Source organism: Trachypithecus francoisi, unplaced genomic scaffold, assembly GCF_009764315.1.
Source record: "Trachypithecus francoisi isolate TF-2019V2 unplaced genomic scaffold, Tfra_2.0 Lachesis_group17, whole genome shotgun sequence".
Taxonomy (NCBI): domain Eukaryota; kingdom Metazoa; phylum Chordata; class Mammalia; order Primates; family Cercopithecidae; genus Trachypithecus; species Trachypithecus francoisi.
In genome coordinates this window covers 31,386,268-31,406,674 of record NW_022681462.1, presented here as the reverse complement: position 1 = coordinate 31,406,674, position 20,407 = coordinate 31,386,268, and the positions used below count along the sequence as shown (strand labels likewise).

The following is a 20,407-nucleotide window of genomic DNA, read 5'->3' as shown; positions in this document are numbered from 1 at the left end:
TGCTTACTTGTAACTAAGCATCTGCTGTGTCCAGAAGCTACCTCCTTAAGAAGAGAACTGAGGAGGCCAAATGTGGTCTCTAAGAGCCCCCAGGTGATCAGTGTGACTGGTATTTGATCAAATGACTTTTGTTATTTCTTTGCCTCATACTCTGCTAGAAAGCAAAGGTTATTCTAGTGATCCCTAAGAAATTCCTTCTCTAATATAAACTTTGAGGCAAGGAAGGAAGAAGAAAGTTACATGGAAGAGTAGAAGTTGTATCTAGTTAGGTTAGCTGGACTGCTTAATGGAGGTGCTCTGACCTGGACTAGACCCCAAATCATTAATTTCCTGCTGATTTGGCAACAAGGGTGCTTCCACACCCTTGATACTGTTGCCAAAACACACAGAGAATGCACCCAAAGAGCAGCAGGCAAGCTGGTTTCTATGGTAACTTGTGACACAATGCCTACTTGATCAGTCAGAAGTTATCCCCTTTCGACTAGTTAATTTGATATCTGTAGATACAGCCGCAGGACCACATTGGTCTAAGCCTTCATATTTCAAAGGAGAGGCTGACGGAAATCTGCTCAGAGTCCATTAGCGCTGACTTCTCCCTGCCCTTGGAACTTAGCATCCTCTTGCTCCCATTTTTCTGGTCTCCCAGCCTTGCTCAAAGGTGCATTTTTTTTTTTTTTTCTCTTCGAGACAGAGTTTTGCTCTTGTTGCCCAGGCTGTAGTACAGTGGCGCGATCTCAACTCACTGCAACCTCCTCCTCCCGGGTTCAACCGATTCTCCTGCCTCAGCCTCCAGAGTGGCTAGGAATACAGGTGCACGCCACCATGCCCAGCTAATTTTTGTATTTTTAGTAGAGACGGAGTTTCACCCTGTTGGCCAAGATGTTCTCGGTCTCCGGATCTTGTGGTCCACCCGCCTTGGCCTCCCAAAGTGCTGGCATTAGAGGCGTGAGCCACCGCACCTGGCCCAAAGGTGCTTTTTTAGTTTTACAGTCACCCCCTTTAGACAGTTGCAACTCATACTGTAGCTACGACTTAAGGCAACCTGATCCTTGTTGAAATTGAAGGAATCAAATAAAAATACAGAAGTCCTACCCTTAACAGTTAAACAGGATTGATGCATTTGTGAAAAACTAAGAAATTATGGAAGGAAAAAGGATGGGTCTGGGACTGATTAATCACCCAAACTTCTGACAACATTTATGGTTGGATCAAAGAGAAAATACACTCTTATCCTCAAACTCCTCAGGACAAATGGTTCTCCTTTAATCCTGGAATGCTCAGGCACAATCCATTCAACCATTTCTCACTGAATACACCAGGCAAGTCTGCTAGTCTCCTGATATGCATTTAATCAGATATTCCCTCAGCTAAAATGAAAGTCCTTTACTTTTTTCCCTTACGATTAATTAGAATAATAATTATCAAAATCCCATTCACAGTTCAGTTTCTGGTATGGAGCTGGACACAGATATGAATGGCTTAAGGAAGAAAGAAATGGTGATTATATTAAACACGAAGCCTATTATTATGATTATTATAGAGAAACTCACGTCTCATTAATAATTGATATTTACCTTATGCTCTTCCCATTAAAGAATTTTAATAAAAGCTATAAACTAAGAGCAAAGTGTACCAACTTTAACAACCACAGTCATTAAAAGGACAGGCTTCAGAGTCAGCCCACTAGAGTCATCTAACTTATGAGGCTCATATCAGTACAAAATTTAATCTTCTTATTGCAACTTCAATACTCTACTCTGGAAAAAAAGTTTTTTTGATAGTAATATGTCTCTGAAGAATTGTAGGGATCGTGAGTAAAGAATCAAGTAAAGAATGGACACTAAAAAACTGTCAGTGTCAGTGGACAGCTTTACTTTTCTGACCTTCATACACAACCAGGTACAAACAGGAGTAATAGATCAGATGATCAAGACAGCTGATTATTTCAGTTGTCTCAATGACCAGAAACATGCCCAGTTCCTAAGCCTAACCATTCTTAGCACTCATTGCTACAATAAGGCAAGGCAATTGTTGGTGAAGCCATGGTTTTGAATGCAATAATGTTTAATATTTATAGGTCTCTGGAACTCTAAGTAGAGTTCTTTACTGAAGTTTTTATCTGGGGCTTACACATAGGAAGAGAAATCAGTTTCGCAGCACAAAATCAACATCAGTGGTTGATAATTACAAAATCACTAATCTCAACTCAATTTTCTAATAAGTAAAATTACCCAATAATTGTACCAACTGCTGTAATGAAGGAATAAGCTCCCATATTTAAAGCTGAGGTCATCTTAAAATTCCTGAAGAAAGACCTCTTGCCCTGGGAAGACCCATAGTGTCCCTTCCACCCCTAAGAATCTGTGAACCCATGATTTCTGAATCAATAGCTTCTTGTCAAAGATAGTTGAGAAATAAGTCCACAAAATAGTACTATTTTTCCTCTGTCTCCTTTCCCCAACTCCTACCCATCTCCTCATTTTGGGGGTAACTGAAAATCATTAGACATATGTAACCACATACTTACTAGTCTGCTTTTAAAATAAGTGTTTAAAGAGATCGTAGCCTTCTTCAAGTTAAGATATGTGATACTTCCCCCCTCATTGGGGGACATTCTTTGTTGAGAGAATTACATATATTACTATTTTTTCCTCTATATAACGGGAAAATCAACAAATCCAGGAGCTGTGTTTTTTTCAAAAAAAGTAATAAAATCGACCACTCGCTAGACTGAAAAAGAACAAAGGAGAGAAGAATCAAATAGACACAACAAAAAATGATAAAGGGGATATCACCACTGACCCCATAGAAATACAAACAACCATCAGAGAACACTATAAACACCTATGCAAATAAACTAGAAAATACAGAAGAAATGGATAAATTCCTGGACACATACACCCTCATTTTGTGAAGCCAGCCTCATCCTGATACCAAAACCTAGCAGGGATACAACACAAAAAGAAAATTTCAGTCCGATATCCCTGATGAATATCAATGCAAAAATCCTCAATAAAATACTGGCAAACCAAACACGGTAGCACATTCAAAAGTTTATCCACTACCACCAAGTCAGCCTCATCCCCAGGTTGCAAGGCTGGTTCAACATACACAAATCAATAACTCTAATTCATCACATAAACAGAACTAAAGACAAACATCACATGACTATCTCAATAGATGCAGAAAACACCTTCAACAAAATTCAACATCCCTTCATGTTAAAAACTCTCAACAAACTAGGTATTGATGGAACATACCTCAAAATAATAACAGCCATTTATGACAAACCCACAGCCAATATCACACTAAATGGAAAATTTTCCATACTCTAGTATGACAAAAAATGCCTGTTCTGGGTACAGTTTCTTGAAATGTGGCACCATATGTGCATCAGTAAACATTATGTGTAGAGTAAATTAAACCGAGTCTTATAATTAGGCAGTAAGGAAATTACTGTAGACCTGAAAGAGTAAATCAGCAGTATTAAAATGTTCTCCATTTTCTCTAAAGCACTTCAGAGTGCCATAAAAAGCCCATGTCACTGTGATAAACATCAAGAAGAAATGCATTTTGAGCAACACAACCTAAAAGACAACTGCAATTCAAATAGGTCTTCAAATCTGGAGTCCAAGGTGTCATCTCATAAAATTTAAAAGCCAGCCCTTTTGTCACTAATGTGAGAAAAAAAAGAAAGCCATCTGACATTGAGACTTTGCGGGGAACTTTCTTCTACAGCAGGTGCAATAAAGATTTTGATAGATAGAGGCTCTGGAGCAGAGCCAGGACTAACAAGAGGTTCATCCATGATGAAGAAGACAGCAACATTGTAAATACAGACAGAATCAGTATTGCTGATTTTCCTTTTGCTTCTAGCTTCAATATGGCGCAGCACGGCACTATTTTATTTGTGATGATCCTATCTTTATTTACAATGTTGATGTTTTGTTCATCACGGATTTCTGCATTATTTTTAATTTTTTTAAATGCTGCACACAATTTTATCTATCTTGATTACTGAGCTTTTTGGTAGCCCCTAAAATCTTGCACCTGAGGCTGTGCCTCACTTGCCTTACCCTTGTCCTGGCCCTGCTCCAGAAAGTACAGATCTTTCCAAGCCCTACAATAAAAAGCAGTGAGCAATCAGACCATTCATTTCTAACCTATGCCCAGAGGAGAGGAGCCTTGTGAAATAATAAGAAATATATAAATATATAGAATAATATAAATATATAATTTATAGTATATAAATTATATAAATATATGATAGAAATATATAAATTGATCCTGGTTCCTGAACCCCTTGTTCAGACCTCTGCCCTGGTTCCCAAAACCCTTGTATATAAGGGGTACTAGGAGAACCTTTTGTTCTAATATTTGGTCTTTAACCCCAGTAACTGACACAGAACTCTTAAAATATTTATAATTTCCTAGGTAGTAACATTGGAAACAGCTTCTAAAGCCATTGAAATTTCTTGGGTGACAGCATCTTTTATTCTAATGAGGCAATTTTTGATGGGCTCCTGGATAGTCTCAGGATCCAGGCTGTTTGCAAGGGAAACCAACCATGTCATTAGAACGTCAGAACTTTTAGCCCCACCCACCCCAACCTCCAGAGAGGTAAGAGAAGCTGAAGGTTGAGTTAATTGCCAATGGCCAATGACTTAATCAATCATGCCTATGTAATGCATAAAAACTCAAAAGGACAGAGTTTGGAAATCTACTGGTTGCCGAAAAAAATGGAAGTACAGGGAAGGTGGTGCACCCAGAGAGGGCACAGAAGCTCTGAGCCCCTTCCCACATACCTCATCCTATGCATCTCTTCCATTTGGCTGTTCATCTGTATATTCTTTATAATAAACAGATAAAAGTATGCAGTTTCCCTGAGTTCTGTGGGCCACTCTAGCAAATTAATTGGTCCTGAGGGAGGATTAACGGGAATCCCCCATTATACAGCTGGTCAGTCAGAAGTATAGGTGACAACTTACTACTTTCAACTGGGATCTGAAGTAGAAGCAGTCTTGTGAAAACGAGCTCTTAGTCTATGGAATCTGAAGTTATCTCCAGGTAGACAGTGTTAGAATTGAATTGAATTATAGGACAGACGGCTGGTGTCAAAGAACTGTTCAGTGAGGTAACATCATACCACATACATTCTGGTGACTAGAGATGAAGTGTGCTATGGAGAGTGTGTGAGAGTAGGAAAAACACAACTTTTTCTTTCTTTTTTTTTTTCTGTCTCTTACAAGCCTCAAACATGGATTTTCTGCCCCTGAAAACAGGTATTGTCTCTGTGAAGTAGAAAGGTCTTGTAGAGGCCGAGGAGACTGGAGAAGAGTTGGAAAGGCCTCACAAATCCTCAAATATACTGCCAGAGGGAGTGGGATGATGTCTGAAAGTTCCAACTATCGGAAACAAAGACAGTAGAATTCAAACATGGCAGAATATCAGAAATAAGTAAAAAGCTTGTTATGACAGAGATTTTAAGGTGCCACCAGAGATACATGAAGTCAGAATCTCCCAAAATGGAGTCAAATATCTTCATTTTAGCTGCTCTTGAGCTAAGTCTTCTCAAGCCAACTGAGTAACAGGAAACTACTGGATTAGGGTAGCCTCATTAACCATGGAAATTATCCTCAAAATATAAGTGGACGTTTTACGCTAGCAAATCTAGCCCTTGAGACAATGGAACCAGAGACATGTGAGTTTAGAATGGAGGCAAGTTGATGATTGGGATATTTCCTGGGTGGGGTGGCTACAGACAGGGGATTCTTCACTCTTTCAGCACCTGTGTGGTTCAGGCTTCCTTTATTTCGGGCACTAGGATATTACCTGAAGAAACAAAGACTAGAAAGACATGAGCACTGGCAAAAACAAATAAACAACTTAAACTCACTGCAAAAAGTGTCATAATAGAGATATTTTTAAATGCTCTGGGAGTCTACTGGATAAATCCTGTTTACAGGAATTGGATAAAGTTGTGACGATAAGGTGACATTTAAGCTAAGCCTAGTAGGAAAAGATGTGAGTTTTCTTGGAAGAAAACAAAAAGGGGTGGTGGGAGCATTCCAGGCAGAAGCAACACAAGTGAAAAGGCAGAAGGATCTGGAAACACTGGCTTAAGACTGCTGGGGCAATCATAACTGGGGTCTAGGAGTTACCAGGAAACTGGGGTCTAGGATACTGGTTATGAGGTTGTGGCCATGGCCATTTTTTTGTGTGTGAGAAGCAGCACATTAGGGCCAATGCCAGTGGAGAGGAGCAATGGACTCAAAATGCATTTAGGAGGTGGTATCAATTGTACTGAATAGCTGAAGGAGATTTAAGGAATAACAAAAGGAGGAGTTGCATGGGACTGTCACTCTCTTGAAAAGTGGATCACAGTGGGAAGCACATAATTGTGTAGAGCCATGGTGGGGTGAAGGTTTGGTTGTAGGATAACCTGGAAATTTCATTCAGCTCAAGAAGAGGACAAAGATGAGTCAAGGGGATGTAATGTAAATAGAGAGGTGTTCAAACTAACATCACCTTCTTCACAATTTTCCACCCAAGCAAAAAGCAATGTTGAATTCCCTCAGCCATCAGCAGTGACATCCATGGGAATCACGAAGGCACAACATGAGGACATCCTAGAGCAAATGGGCTCCCACCAGGGTTGGTGGTGACAGCAGGCATGGCAGAGCCGGCAGAAAGATAACTCACTTTCTGAATTTCAGATTGTCCAGCCTTCTTGGGAAATAGGGAGATAAAGAAATATTGCAGTCCTGATGGAAATTTCCCCTGGGAAAGATGATGCCAGAAGCCATTTCAGGTAATAAAAGGTAACCTCAGCAAGGAGGGGTCAAATGAAACAGATATATTTGACTACAAGCTGACTGCAAATATCCACTGAGTACATTCAGTCAGAATCAAGGCGATTAGCTGTTATCATCAGCTCTAGAAACACCTCAATTCAGGCCATAATGGTAGATGCACCACACACTTTAAAATTATCTCGTTTTCAGTGACAGCTTTGGATAAGAATCCCAGTCTAAACATAGCCTCCAACAACAAATATGGGTGAACCTCACTTAACCAGCATGGGTGTAGTAAAATGAATGTTCTGGTAAACTGAAAGGGCATTCTATGAAACAATCTTTGTTATTTAAGTCACCATGGTTGAAAATATTCTAAGTTTCTCTGCTTAGGAATTTCATGCTGAAAAATGTGATGGCATTTTTGTTTCATAATCTTACAGTGGATCTTCCAGTCTCAGGATCAGGATTCTTAATGGTATTATTCTCTTTGTTAAATATAGAAGAAGGTGTTGGGAATTGAACCAAACACAGACATTAGGTGTTTTGGGGCTCAGTTATTGCTATTTACTCCTTCCCTTCCCACTTTTCCTTGATTTCTAGGGCCTAGAGAAATTAGCAGAAAAGAATAAATCAGTAGTTGAAGCTTCCACTTCATTGAGAGCTTTCATGTTCATACTTATGTTATAGATCCCTCTGCTCAGTCTAGTGTACCATTTGATGAAACAATGTTGATCAAGCTATTAGACTCTTCTGCTTCTTTGTGTGATCTAGACTTGCTAGTGTGAAGCCAATGTGTGAACAATCAACCATATGCTGGCTTATAGAAATAAACTGAACCACTTTGTGAGTTGAATAGTACCTTGACAAGAGAACAGCTAGCCCAAGATGATATTTCAAGAACTGTTTCCAACTGATGAAATAATGTACTTTGGACTTGGCCTAATGACTATTTTCCAGGTGATAAGTAAATGGTGCTCTGAAATTAAGGGTTGTTTTATCAAGATTTTCCTAAGGTAGAGGTAGCTTGAATGTACTACCCATCGTCAAGGGATACATCCAAAGGACAGCCTTTCGTGGCTGAGGTCAGGAGTTTGAGACCAGCCTGGACAACAGGGTGAAACTCTGTCTCTACTAAAAATACAAAAAAAAAAAAAAAAAATTAGCCAGGCATGGTGGCATGTGCCTATAATCCCAGCTACTTGGGATGCTGAGGCAAGAGGATCACTTTAGCCCAGGAGGTGGAGGTTGCAGTAAGTTGAGATTGTGCCATTGCACTCCAGCCTACTACCTACTCTGCTCTGCTCCTCCTGGCATTCTTATTCTAATTTATGGTGTTTCTGATTCCATTTCTTTCTTTCTTTTTGTTCAGACAGAGTCTTGCTGTGTTACCCAGGCTGGAGTGCAGGGGTGTGATCTCAACTCACTGAAACCTCTGCCTCCTGGGTTCAAATAAGCCTCCTGCCTCAGCCTCCCAGGTAGCTGGGATTACAGGTGCGTGCCACCATGACGGGCTATTTTTTTTGTGTGTTTTTTTTTTTGTATTTTTAGCAGAGATGGAGTTTTACCATGTTGGTCAGGCTGGTCTTGAACTCCTGACTTCAAGTGATCCTCCTGTCTCAACCTCCCAAAGTGTTCGGATTAGAGGCCTGAGCCACAATGCCTGGCCTCTGATCCCATTTCTATTTAGCTGTCTCTGGGTTCATATTTCTTGTATTTCAAATCCCATTTGCTGCATGATCATTTTCTGATCTCCATGTTTCCATGGCAGCTTGACAATCTGACCTAGACTCCAAACACCAGAGATTATTAGCTCTTATATGTAGGGTTTCAGTCTACAGAACACAAACCTTAACACTTGGAGGAACTCAATATTCTGTAATATATTGTGTTGCCATGTAGATAGCCTCATATCCTTATGAAGAAAAACAGATTCAAATCCAGAAATAAATGATTTAAAAATGTTTTTTACAATGAATTTAAAAATAATTGGCCCTATCATAAGCAGATGTGAGAAAAAAAATAGAATGCCTTAACATTCTCTTTTTTCTGCAATTGTTCTAGAAAATCTATAATTCATGTTTTGAGAGGTCAGATACCTAAACATAATTGCACTTTTTCAAAAGAGGATCCAATGAACCATAACAACTGGAGACCCAAGAGATGATATATCACAAACAAGAAACATGTTTTTGACATTTACCATCGTTGTTTTTTTTTCCTTTCTTTTCACAGTGCATTCATCCTACCAATTACAAATCCTAGAGTTGTAGAGGTGCTGCTCAAAGCCTCGAAGCACCTCTACATATTTATGTGAACCTTCCTTCTTCCCCACATGCACTTCTCAGAGTACACTAGTATATGGTTGACCCACATGCATATGCTGATTCTATGGAGAGGCAGGATGGAGTAAAATTTATGAGTACAAGACCCTATAGCCAGATTGCCTGGCTGCAACTTCCACATGTCCACACCCTGTATGGCCATGGGTGCTGTACTGGTCTGTTCTCATGCTTCTAATAAAAACATACCTGAGACTGGGTAATTTATAAAAGAAATAGGCTAAATTGAGTCACAATTCCACAAGGTTGGGGAGACCACACAACCATGGAGGAAGGTGGAAGAAGAGCAAAGTCACATCATACATGGTGGCAGGCAAGAGAGCATGTGCAGAGGAACTCCCCTTTATAAAACCATCAGATCTTGTGAGACTTATTCACTATCACAAGAATGGCATGAGAAAGACCTGCCCCCACGATTCAATTACCTCCTACCAGGTCCCTCCCATGACATGGGAATTATGGGAGCTACAATTCAAGATGAGAATTGGGTGTGGAAACAGCCAAACTGTATCAGGTACATTACTTGGCTTAACATCCTCATCTGTAAAATAAGCATGGTGACAACCTTTTAGAGCTAGTGTGTGATTAAATGTGGTCAGTACAGAGAGATAACTTAGAACAGTTCCAGGTACCTTGCAAGGACTCAATACAAGTGGGTTATAAGTTAGTTTACATTTTATGGACAGTAATTTTACAAGCTCTCCATGGTAAGTAACTGTTCACCTTCAGCCAGAGTTTGTACATAAGGAATTGGGTCAAAAAGGAGACAGCTAAGGAATTTTTTAGTTGTAATTGTTTTTTATTAATCTTGGAAGATTTTTCTGTAGTACTACTTGGATACACAACATTAATGAATCAGCTTTTAAACATTCCATCCAATAACATGTTTTGCCTATTGATTTTTAATGCCTTGTTATATTACTATCCTAAGTACTCACCTTAATGTTAAAGCATTCTCTATATAGATTTTTGTTGTTAAAAATGTTTTGATTGTAATAATAGAATTGAGATCTTTGTCAGGTTGACACTCACTAAGTCTCATTGCTGGAATCATTGTGGTGGCTAGTAAGGGTGAAGGAATAAGAATTAGGCCTGTGATTTGTTTTGGGAGTGAAAGAGTTGCTAAGTTTAGCAACACTGTAATGTCATAGATATTATTTATTAGCTTCTCAGAGAGAAATGTTTGGGTGCTGATTCATCAACTTAGAAAAAACAGGGACTAATAAAAATACAAAAATAATATTCAGAATCAACTAGCATTCCTGTAACTATAGGAAAAATTAAGAGATCGTACCTAGAATAGTTCACAGGTGGCACAGAGCAAAAGAGAATAGGGGTGCAGCTGGCCAATACTGACTGAGGCTTCTCCAGGGGATGGATGGACCATGTGGGCCACTAGGCACCCAGAAGGGGCATCAGCCAAGAGCTATTGTTTCCACACTGGGCTGATTCCAGAATCACAGCAGTGACAATAGCTCAGACGCAGGGTCTGCTGTGCCCACAGCTCTAAAATGAGAACACAATGCTCAAAGCTGGGAGTTAGCATCCCCTAAATCCATTTTTGATTTTTTTTTTTTTTTTTTTTGAGACGGAGTCTCACTCTGTCGCCCAGGCTGGAGTGCAGTGGCGCAATCTCGGCTCACTGTAAGCTCCGCCTCCCGGGTTCACGCCATTCTCCTGCCTCAGCCTCCCGAGTAGCTGGGACTACAGGCGCCTGCCACCATGCCCGGCTAATTTTTTGGTATTTTTAGTATAGATGGGGTTTCACCGTGTTAGCCAGGACGTTCTCGATCTCCTGACCTCATGATCCACCCACCTCGGCTTCCCAAAGTGCTGGGATTACAGGCGTGAGCCACTGCTCCCAGCCCATTTTTCATTCTAAAGAAAATAGTCCTTAGGAGGATTGTCCTCTACCACTGCCCCCTGTCATGGGTTTGACTGGTAAGATGGATTCATGTTAATCAGTTTTAAATGATATTTTCACCATTTATAATGCCCCAGTTCCTTGGGATATGTTGCCTCAAGAGAGGAGTTCTACTTACCTGAAAATTCCACTTAAACCAAAATCCTTGATATTCAATTAATCTTGATTTCTTTAAGTATCTACAAGTCTAATTCCACTTTCTTTCATTAGGAAAGTCCAAAATAATGATCATGATTGACTTTATTTCTTTTCAATTCAGTGGCTAAAATTTTTCAAGGCTCCAGGGTCACCCTTCTGAAAATCACTGCCCAAACGTAGGGCTATAAGGAGGAGGCAGGAGACTGAAAGAGTGAGACGTCATGAATGTCACTGAAAATATTTTTTAATAAACTAAAATCTTTGATTTCACCTTTTTTTCCCTATGAGATTTGATCTCTACATGTGTACAGGGAAGTGGACATGATCACTGAGCATTCTCTTTTAGAATCTGCTCTAGCATACATTTATCTGTAATTAAGAACAGAAAGTATGTCAGCCGTATACATTTGTTTGAGCCATTAGCATTCTCTGAGCCACTGTTGTGGAGGGGCTATCAGAGACCCAGGTAACACCTTGTTAATCTAATTACTAGTTACCCAAATCTTAGCTTATGACCTACCTGGGCCAAACAAATTAGTCATTGCATGTTCCATCTGCTCAAGTGCTAGGTAGCTTCAATTTAGATCAGAGAAGCTTTTGTGCCACTACAGGTGTACATGGGGAGGCAGAGGAGATGAAAAGAAAGACAAAAATATCTTAACATATGGGTAGGGATGAAACTGACAGATGGGGACCATCGTCGTTTTAGAAAGGCAGATTGGAGAAGAGAAAGATGTTTCAACCAAATTCATGGATACGGTGTGAAATTGTGCCATAACTGTGGGATCTTAATACCATGAAACAATTCCCTTTTTATCCTTATTCCTCTATATTTTGAAGAAACGTAAGGAAAAAAAATAAGATACATGGAATAATTTCAGGGAAGGACACACTCCTTCCACTGCCATCTTACAGGAAGCTCTCCAAGGAGCTTGTCACCTAAACATTTAAAATTCCACCATAATTTTTCACCTTCAAATTTTACCACTGTCCTCTGCTAAAAAGAGTCAACCCTTTCCAGGAATTGTAATATGAGAGTACAAATTACTTTTTCATTCCGTTATAGTAATAATAATAATAATCCTGCTATTAGTAGTCCATGATTGAAAAGAGCTGAAGGGGCTTGTTCTTGAATGTAAAAAATGTAATCACTGCTAAGACCAAGGGATCAGGAAGATGGGAGGACCCAGTTCATGAATTTTACCTGGTTGACAATCTAGCCAAAGGCAAGACCTGCAGATGTCCTCCCACTGCTTTTAAAAATCTGTGATTATCAGTCATTGGGATCTCTGACATAGGAGTGAGAATTTCCCTTAGACTCATACAATCTTATACAGCTTTTTTTTTTTTTTTTTGAGACGGAGTCTTGCTCTGTCACCCAGGCTGGAGTGCTGTGTCCAGATCTCAGCTCACTGCAAGCTCCGCCTCCCGGGTTCACGCCATTCTCCTGTCTCAGCCTCCCGGGTAGCTGGGACTACAGGCGCCGCCACCTCGCCCAGCTAGTTTTTTTGTAGTTTTTAGTAGAGACGGGGTTTCACCGTGTTAGCCAGGATGGTCTCGATCTCCTGACCTCGTGATCCGCCCGTCTCGGCCTCCCAAAGTGCTGGGATTACAGGCTTGAGCCACCGCGCCCGGCCATACAGCTTTTTTTTAAAATAGTTTACAGATCTAGTTTAGCTCCTTACTTTTGTAAGACCAAGGGATGAAGGATCAACAGTCACACTGCCAGTTTAGTGGCAGAACTAACACTAAAACCAAGGGCTCTGGTATCTGATTCAGTGCTTTCAACTAACCTCCATTCCAATTCCTGCCACCCATATCATTTCATATTAAATGGTGATATGTAGAGATGGTCTAAGAGAGCAAAGAGATAGAGACCTGGCCATATATTTGTTTGCTGTTAGTTACTAATACCTAAAAGGAAAATGTTGTATTCTGCCTTATTTGAAGTAAAGTAAAAGGGAATGTTTCCCCCAAAAGGTTTGCTAGCTGGTGAGCTAGAACATTCATATTCCAGAAATAATTGTGACATCCTCCAAAGGACACCAGATCAAGTGTGTCTACACCTTCAGGTGACGTCTTGATAAAAGCCAAGAAGCTCCCCAGCAGTCAGAAGTGGTGGGTTCCTCTCATTCAAATCATTTCCAAGTTTCTACTTGGCCATTCTTGCCCAGGCCTCTTGCTAATTTTGTTTGTACTTAACACACTGCAGGAGCAAATGCTGGATGTGGCCATGCTAAACCAATTGTTTCAGCTGCAGAAAATACAGCAGGTGCTGCCATGGCAGTGGTTGGTTTTATCTGGCTGTCACAATCAACAATTAGTGAATGAGATGGACATAGCCAAAGCTACAGCAGGAGACAGGATTCTGCCCTCCTGGGCAGGAATCAAGAAGAGGGGGTTTTATTATAACTCAGTGGGTGGTAGAATCTCTTTCAGAGAAATACTACTACCAAAGAAAGAGGAGTTCATCATGGCCACATATAATATCAGGGTTGTAAGGCAACATTTACCAGTGTTCATACAACACTTTCAAGGAGAAAAAAGGGCCCTGACTGGAGATTTCTCCCCATTAAGAAAAATAGACCCATTAAACTAATGATGTCATTAGCCATTTTATTCCCTGCTTCCCAAACAACCATCTGATAAGGAAAATTTCTCCTAGATTTATGTTCCCAAGGGAATACACTGACCAAGAGACCTTAATTAACCCATTAGATTAAGAGTTGTATTTCTCATTAACCATTAGCATTCTGGTTTATCACTAAATTCCCGGGAGTTTGATAAGTAAGAACCAGCAAAGATCAGACACAGGCTCTTGGCATAGCTGGATTTGGAAAACTAAAGACCAGATGTAGCAGTAGTGAATTCATCCAGTCTCCACCGGGACAGACTGGATCTGGGCAGTGAGAAGCCACCTGCTCAGGAACTGTTTCCTTGCTTGCAACGGGCTCATCTCTGTCCAGCAATCTCTACCTTGCCGATAAAATGGGATCTTTTTGTATCTGTAGATGTTATAAAGAATAACAACCTCATCGTCATCTCCAAGAAGACACCCTGGAAAAGGATATTGTTGAAAACCACTACTAAATATCATGGACTTAAAGTAAAAATAAAAAATAGTACCTGTCTCCTTAGATCTCTTGTTTTCTTAGTCATCTTATCAATCGCAATGTTGAGAGGATCTCCTTTTTCTTTCCTTCCAGTCTATTAAGAAAAGAGAAATAATTTCTGGTTTAGCATATTCAATGTTAGAGATACTAAAAGTAAAAAAAAAAATCCGGAAAACATGAGATGTTAAATTCAAACAATTTTTAAAAAGATTATTTTTAATATATAACTATAACATGATTTGGTCTCTAAAGTTGATTTTTCCTGAAATAATAACTAAAATTGATAAAAACCAATACATTGTCAGGATGGTTACACATATGTCCATATTCAGCTCCACACAAATCTGTGTTTTCATCCCTCCTCCAGATGCTTAGCAGTTAAGTAAATATAACAAGGATGTTTTGTTTTTGCCTTCAAATACAAATGCTTTGTGTGTCTATATTGTGTAGGCACATTTCTGAATAGAAGATAATTGAGATAATAAAAACTAAATCGAAAAGGATTTTAAGTAAATCACCAGAATTCAGAATTTTATACCAGTATTTTTTAAGCCGTACTGCAACTTCTGTATCAAATTCAAAAGAGATGCTTTACTAGAAAATACAGTATTGCGGCCGGGTGCGGTGGCTCAAGCCTGTAACCCCAGCACTTTGGGAGGCCGAAACGGGTGGATCACGAGGTCAGGAGATTGAGACCATCCTGGTGAACACGGTGAAACCCCGTCTCTACTAAAAAATACAAAAAACTAGCCGGGTGAGATAGCGGGCGCCTGTAGTCCCAGCTACTTGGGAGGCTGAGGCAGGAGAATGGTGCGAACCCGGGAGGCGGAGCTTGCAGTGAGCTGAGATCCGGCCACTGCACTCCAGCCCGGGCGACAGAGCGAGACTCCGTCTCAAAAAAAAAAAAAAAAAAAAAAAAAAAAAGAAAATACAGTATTGCTAATCTCTACTCTGTCATGTAGTGAAATGCTAAAAATGATAATAAGCAACCCACAGCTTGAGGTCATGAGGAAAATTTCCCTTATGACTATAACAGGCAGAGGTAGAGAAAAAAAAATGTTCTTTAATAAATTACTCACTTGGAAGTTTCACCAGTTTCCTATTTCTTTGCTTTTTCTCCTTTTTTTTTTTTTTGGTGGGTACAGAAAAACAATTAAAACTGAACAAAAAAGAATCCCCATTGTCTTTTTAAAAGAGCAACAAGATTCCCATGGATGAAAAGCTCTATAGACTTTATGGATGACAATTATCTTCCCCTTAAAAGACAAATGTTTTCAAAAACCTTGTCAAATCGATTAAATTATCTAAATTTTAGTCAAACGCTACAGATTGATTTATTTATCATGCTAGTGGCAAGTCAATTCTTGTGGCCTACTCGGTCTCTGTAAAATCACGTAGGTCTCTGTAGTAATTTGCTGATATGAGGAAAATGAGATCCCAGATCTTAAGTTGTGCCTAATGGGATAACATGAATTGGCAATGCATAAAAATTACCATCCAACAGGTTTCCAAATGTTCTGTTTCCATGACAAAATCTGGGACACATAAAGCTGATACATACATACCAGCTCTCCATAGCTGGGTTTAAAGTAGTCACTCTTCTCTGCCACTTGCTTAATTAAGTATTTTTTCTGAACAAATGTCTGATGCACAGTCCTATAGGGTTTTCATTAAAAAGCCCAAACCAAGACATATGTGCACATATTTTTAGTCTTCTAAAATCCTACAATTCCCCATCATCCTTTCCCACTCCCTAAACTCATACACTCACTTTCAGATGTAGACACTAAGGTTTGTAAGTAGAAAGAGCTTAAAATACAGTGGCTAACATTTTACAACTTTGAAATATCAGTCTGCAAATAGCTCCAAGAAAACAAAAGTATATGGAGGAGAATAACGTGCTGCTCTATCTTTCAAGGGAATGTGGTTGTGCAGTGAGTGTAATTTCAATGCTCTGCCTCTCCAAGTTCAGCAGTCAAAGGCTATTCCTTTTCTGTTTGGTTCTCTCCTTGCAAATAGGTTGTCGGCCATCAAAATACAGGGCACCTTTGTGGAGCTCTGGACCATGATCATTCTGAAAATCATAATTTCCTATGGCCTTTTCATTTATTAGAATAAGAAAGACTTACTTTCGAAAATTAAGTTATGAGTTTAGTTTAAAATGTGGCTACAACAGATGGAGGGTCGATTAATAAACTTTTCAAAGTAAAAATAAAAAAAAATGGAGCCACTTTAGATACACAAAATAATTACTGAGTGAATGTAAATGGCAGACTCTGGGCTTATTCCATCCAGCCAGTGCCGTATCTATGTAACCATTTTTCAAATAAGAAGAATGAGGATCAAATGGGCCTGGGACTGGTGTGAAGAGAGTGAAGAGGGAGAGAGGGAGTATAATTTAGATGTAAAATTTAAGGTGGCAACAAGGAACTCAGTCATCAAGACAAATAATATTTTAATGTAATATATACTTTTTTTTTCTTTTTTTTTTTTTTAGACAGAGTCTTGCTCTGTCACCCAGGCTGGAGTGCAGTGGCACAATCTCGGCTCACTGCAACCTCTGCTTCCCGGGTTCAAGCAATTCTCCTGCCTCAGCCTCCCGAGTAGCTGGGATTACAGGCACGTGCCACCATGTCTGGCTAATTTTCTTGTATTTTTAGTGGAGATGGGATTTCACCATATTGACCAGGCTGGTCTCAAACTCCTGACCTTGTGATCCACCTGCCTCAACCTCCCTAAGTGCTGGGATTACAGGCATGAGCCACCACGCCCGACCTAATGTAATATTTTTAAAATCAAAACTAATGCAATGAAATCCATGTTGAAAATAAAATATCAAAAACTGAAATAAAGACAGAATCCAATAGGGCTTGGATTAAGATAGGGCGAACAAGGTGAGTTGTGCAAATGCAGCATCAGATGACATTTTAAACTTTTAAACTTAAAAAAAATGGGGGGATATATTTATTTTTCAAAAATTATTGTTTACCTAAAATTCACATTAACTGGGCATCCTGTCTTTTTATGTGCTAAATCTGACAATCCTACCCCCAGGGGAAAGAGCCATGTTCAAGATTGTAATTGCGGTTGTTACAGACACATGTGGGAGGCTTGGTTGCCCCATTCTGTGAGCAGAAGGGCAACATGTGGGATCTGTATCCCTTCTGGCATCAATATCCTGGAACTGTAAAACACATATCCCTTAGATGTGAGGCATCCTGTTGGTCACTGTGGGGAACACATGAAAAGTGATAGCCACGATTTTCACCATCAAAGAACTCCTGATACAGGGGAATAGACCAGTACACAAGACTAACAATACCAAAAACTGTGCAGAGATGTTAGCATGCTCAACGACTGAGTTGCTCAGAAGAGGGAGAAGATATTGCATTTGGGAAGTCAAGAAATCTCACAGAGGAAAGAGAAAATTCGCTCGACCTTAAGCCCTGTGTAAGATTGGAATAGGAAAGAGAGAGGCACTTTGACTGGCAAAAAGAAAGTCATGTAGGCAAGAAGGCAAGATGGTTCTGGGAAGGCAGTGAGTGAAACGAGCCAGCTTTTTCTCCATGATGTGAAGAGATGAGTTTGATTAGCTACAGAGACAAATTATTTTTATAAGAGCTTTTTTATAGAGTGATTACTATTAACTTTATTTTGATCTACAAGCCCAGACAATCTCTGGTAACGTTAGTCATTCCATTTCACTTTTGTCCGGATGCTGCTTGTGTAATATTTGTGATCCTGGGTTTCTCCAGCCTGAAAGTCCTTGGTTGAAAATAATTCAGAAATGTAGTTAGTTGACTTGGGTGCCATATTTGTTGTCACTGTACATAAGGCTGGGGAATGTTAAAACAAGGACTAGGATTTAGGAATTTTGGGCCACTGGATGGGATAGTCAATTCACTGGCCCTTTCTAAGCTCCAATTTTAAAAAATGAGGTATTTGTGCAGGAATAACAATAGTAGCTCAGCTTTGCACAGCAAATGGGGACTTGGAAGCCATTATGTCCTACTTTCCTCAGCTCTGTATGTCTAAATGTGGCCATAATTTTAAATTCATCAGTTTAAACTGGACAGGAAGCCAGCTACTGAGAGTGAGACAGAGAGAGGAAAAGAGGGAGAGAAAGAGAGACAGAGACACAGAGACAGAGAGGGAGGAAGAGGAGAGGAGAAAGGGAGAGAGCAATGGGGGATAGTGAGGAGGGAGGAAGAGAGAAGCAGAGACTTGCCTCCTAGTGTCAGCTCCCTATTAGTAGCCTCCATGATCCTGGACTAACCATTTACCCCATTTTTTAAAAAAAGTCTGAGTTTTGTCATAAGCACAATAGATAGCATAATATATGCTCTGTCTTCTTCACAAGGTTAGCAGGACAATCAATCACAATGTTACTGTGCTAGAAACAATAAAAGACATTAAGACTATTCAGGGTAATTAGGAAAGTATTTCTGCTATGGAAAAGAAATGAAAGAATTGATTTAGAAAGTACATAGAAACTATTTTTGTATCACCTGTCCTTCTGCTTTCTCCATCCAGGCAGATAATGTACAAAATCCTTGCCAAAAACTGGTATCCCTAAAGAAAAAGTTCTCTCTCTTTAAAGAAGGAATATTTGGGGCAGTTCATTTTAAATACACAGCTAGTCTGAGATATTTCTAAGAGGTGAAATGAGGGGCAGAAATTTCAGTTCAGTCTTTTACATAGTAGGTCCTGGGACATATTTTGTCTCATAACTAAGGATTTGATCATCACAAGCACATCCTGGTTCCCTAGGAGTCTACCAGAAGCCTCACCTAGCTCTCCATCCCTGACCCTCCAGACTCTACACATTAAAATTACTTTAACAAACGGAAGTGAAAGCAGATCTAAGTATTGACATCATCACCTAATAATAAAAGCAAAATGTGTGGTGTTAAGTCAGTCATCCAATTATTCCCTGTTTTTGCTGAACAGAAGGAAACAAAAGCCAATTAGTTGTAACCACTCTTCTGCGAGTAACCACCTAAGTGACCTGGCAACATCTCTAGACTCCAAACTTATCATCTGTGGAATGAAAGGGCCAGACATGAGTTATGGAATTGTGAAATATGAGAAGCAGAAAAACCATCACGCACCTGTAACTATACTTCCCTGTTACGGGGAAACAATCGTAACACTGCAGAAAGGGCCGGGGATTGACAGGCAGTTGAAGTTTTTCTCATCTCTAAAACATGGCTAAGTGCTTGCTTAATATAATTATTAGGAGCATAAAAAGACATAGGCCGTATAATGGGTTTAGTTAGCCAATACATAACCAGCAGAGTTAACTCAGTTAATGTTAGCTGTCTTTCCTTGCCTGCCCCTTCATTCCCCTCAAAGGTAAGGAGAGCAAGGTCTAGAGATATGAAGTGACTGATTATGATCACTTGGCTCATTAGTATCTGACCAGCACCTCCAGACTCCCAGCCAGGGCTTTTTCCATTCCATATCTAAACAATCTCCCTTCTCTAAAATTTCAGGATTCTGTGATTTTATAGTTTCATGTGTTTCTCTTCAAAGGCTACCAGTAAAATCTCACTTTGAGGTGTATTTCCTCTGCCACTTTTTGTCCACAGATCTTATATGCCTTTTTTGAACCTGCTCGCCACTTTTCTTCTTTACCTTTACCTGCAGAGAATGAGTGTGCAATAGACATAGCCATTTAATAAATATCGTTATTAAAAAAAGAAGCCAGGTGGGAGTATTCTCCACATTGCTGTGGGCACCTTCCCTAGTTGCCATCTGTTGTGCTAGGGAGGTGCATGTTTATTAAATTTTATTTGTTTTAGTCTTTGAGAACTATTTTACAAAACACATCTGGGGTAGATCCATGGCTTGAATTGATGAGAGTGAAGGGAATAAATTTCCTGACTTGGATTTTTAATAGGAGATCCTTTATTCTCCCATCCTCTGTTTTTAAATTCAAGTCCAGTTTGCTAAAGTATCAGATATTATCTTGAAGAGCTTTATATTTCCAGTTTGTCCTTAAACAGAAGGATTAAGCCATTAACAGAAATTTCTGTTTTTACAATTAATCTTTAGAAAAAGAATGATATTTTATTTCAACAATTTCTTTTTAAT

The 20,407-nt window shown here is 39.6% G+C and overlaps 1 protein-coding gene across 5 annotated transcripts in view; it reads right to left on the bottom strand.

Moving 5' to 3' along the window:
- CTNNA2 (catenin alpha 2) overlaps positions 1 to 20,407 on the bottom strand; it is a 1,168,663-nt gene that overhangs the window by 241,649 nt on the left and 906,607 nt on the right. For all 5 annotated transcript variants that reach the window (XM_033175260.1, XM_033175261.1, XM_033175262.1 and 2 more), the window contains one exon: positions 14,325 to 14,405. In XM_033175260.1, coding sequence (XP_033031151.1) covers positions 14,325 to 14,405 — 81 coding nt within the window. The remainder of the gene's footprint in view (positions 1 to 14,324; positions 14,406 to 20,407) is intronic.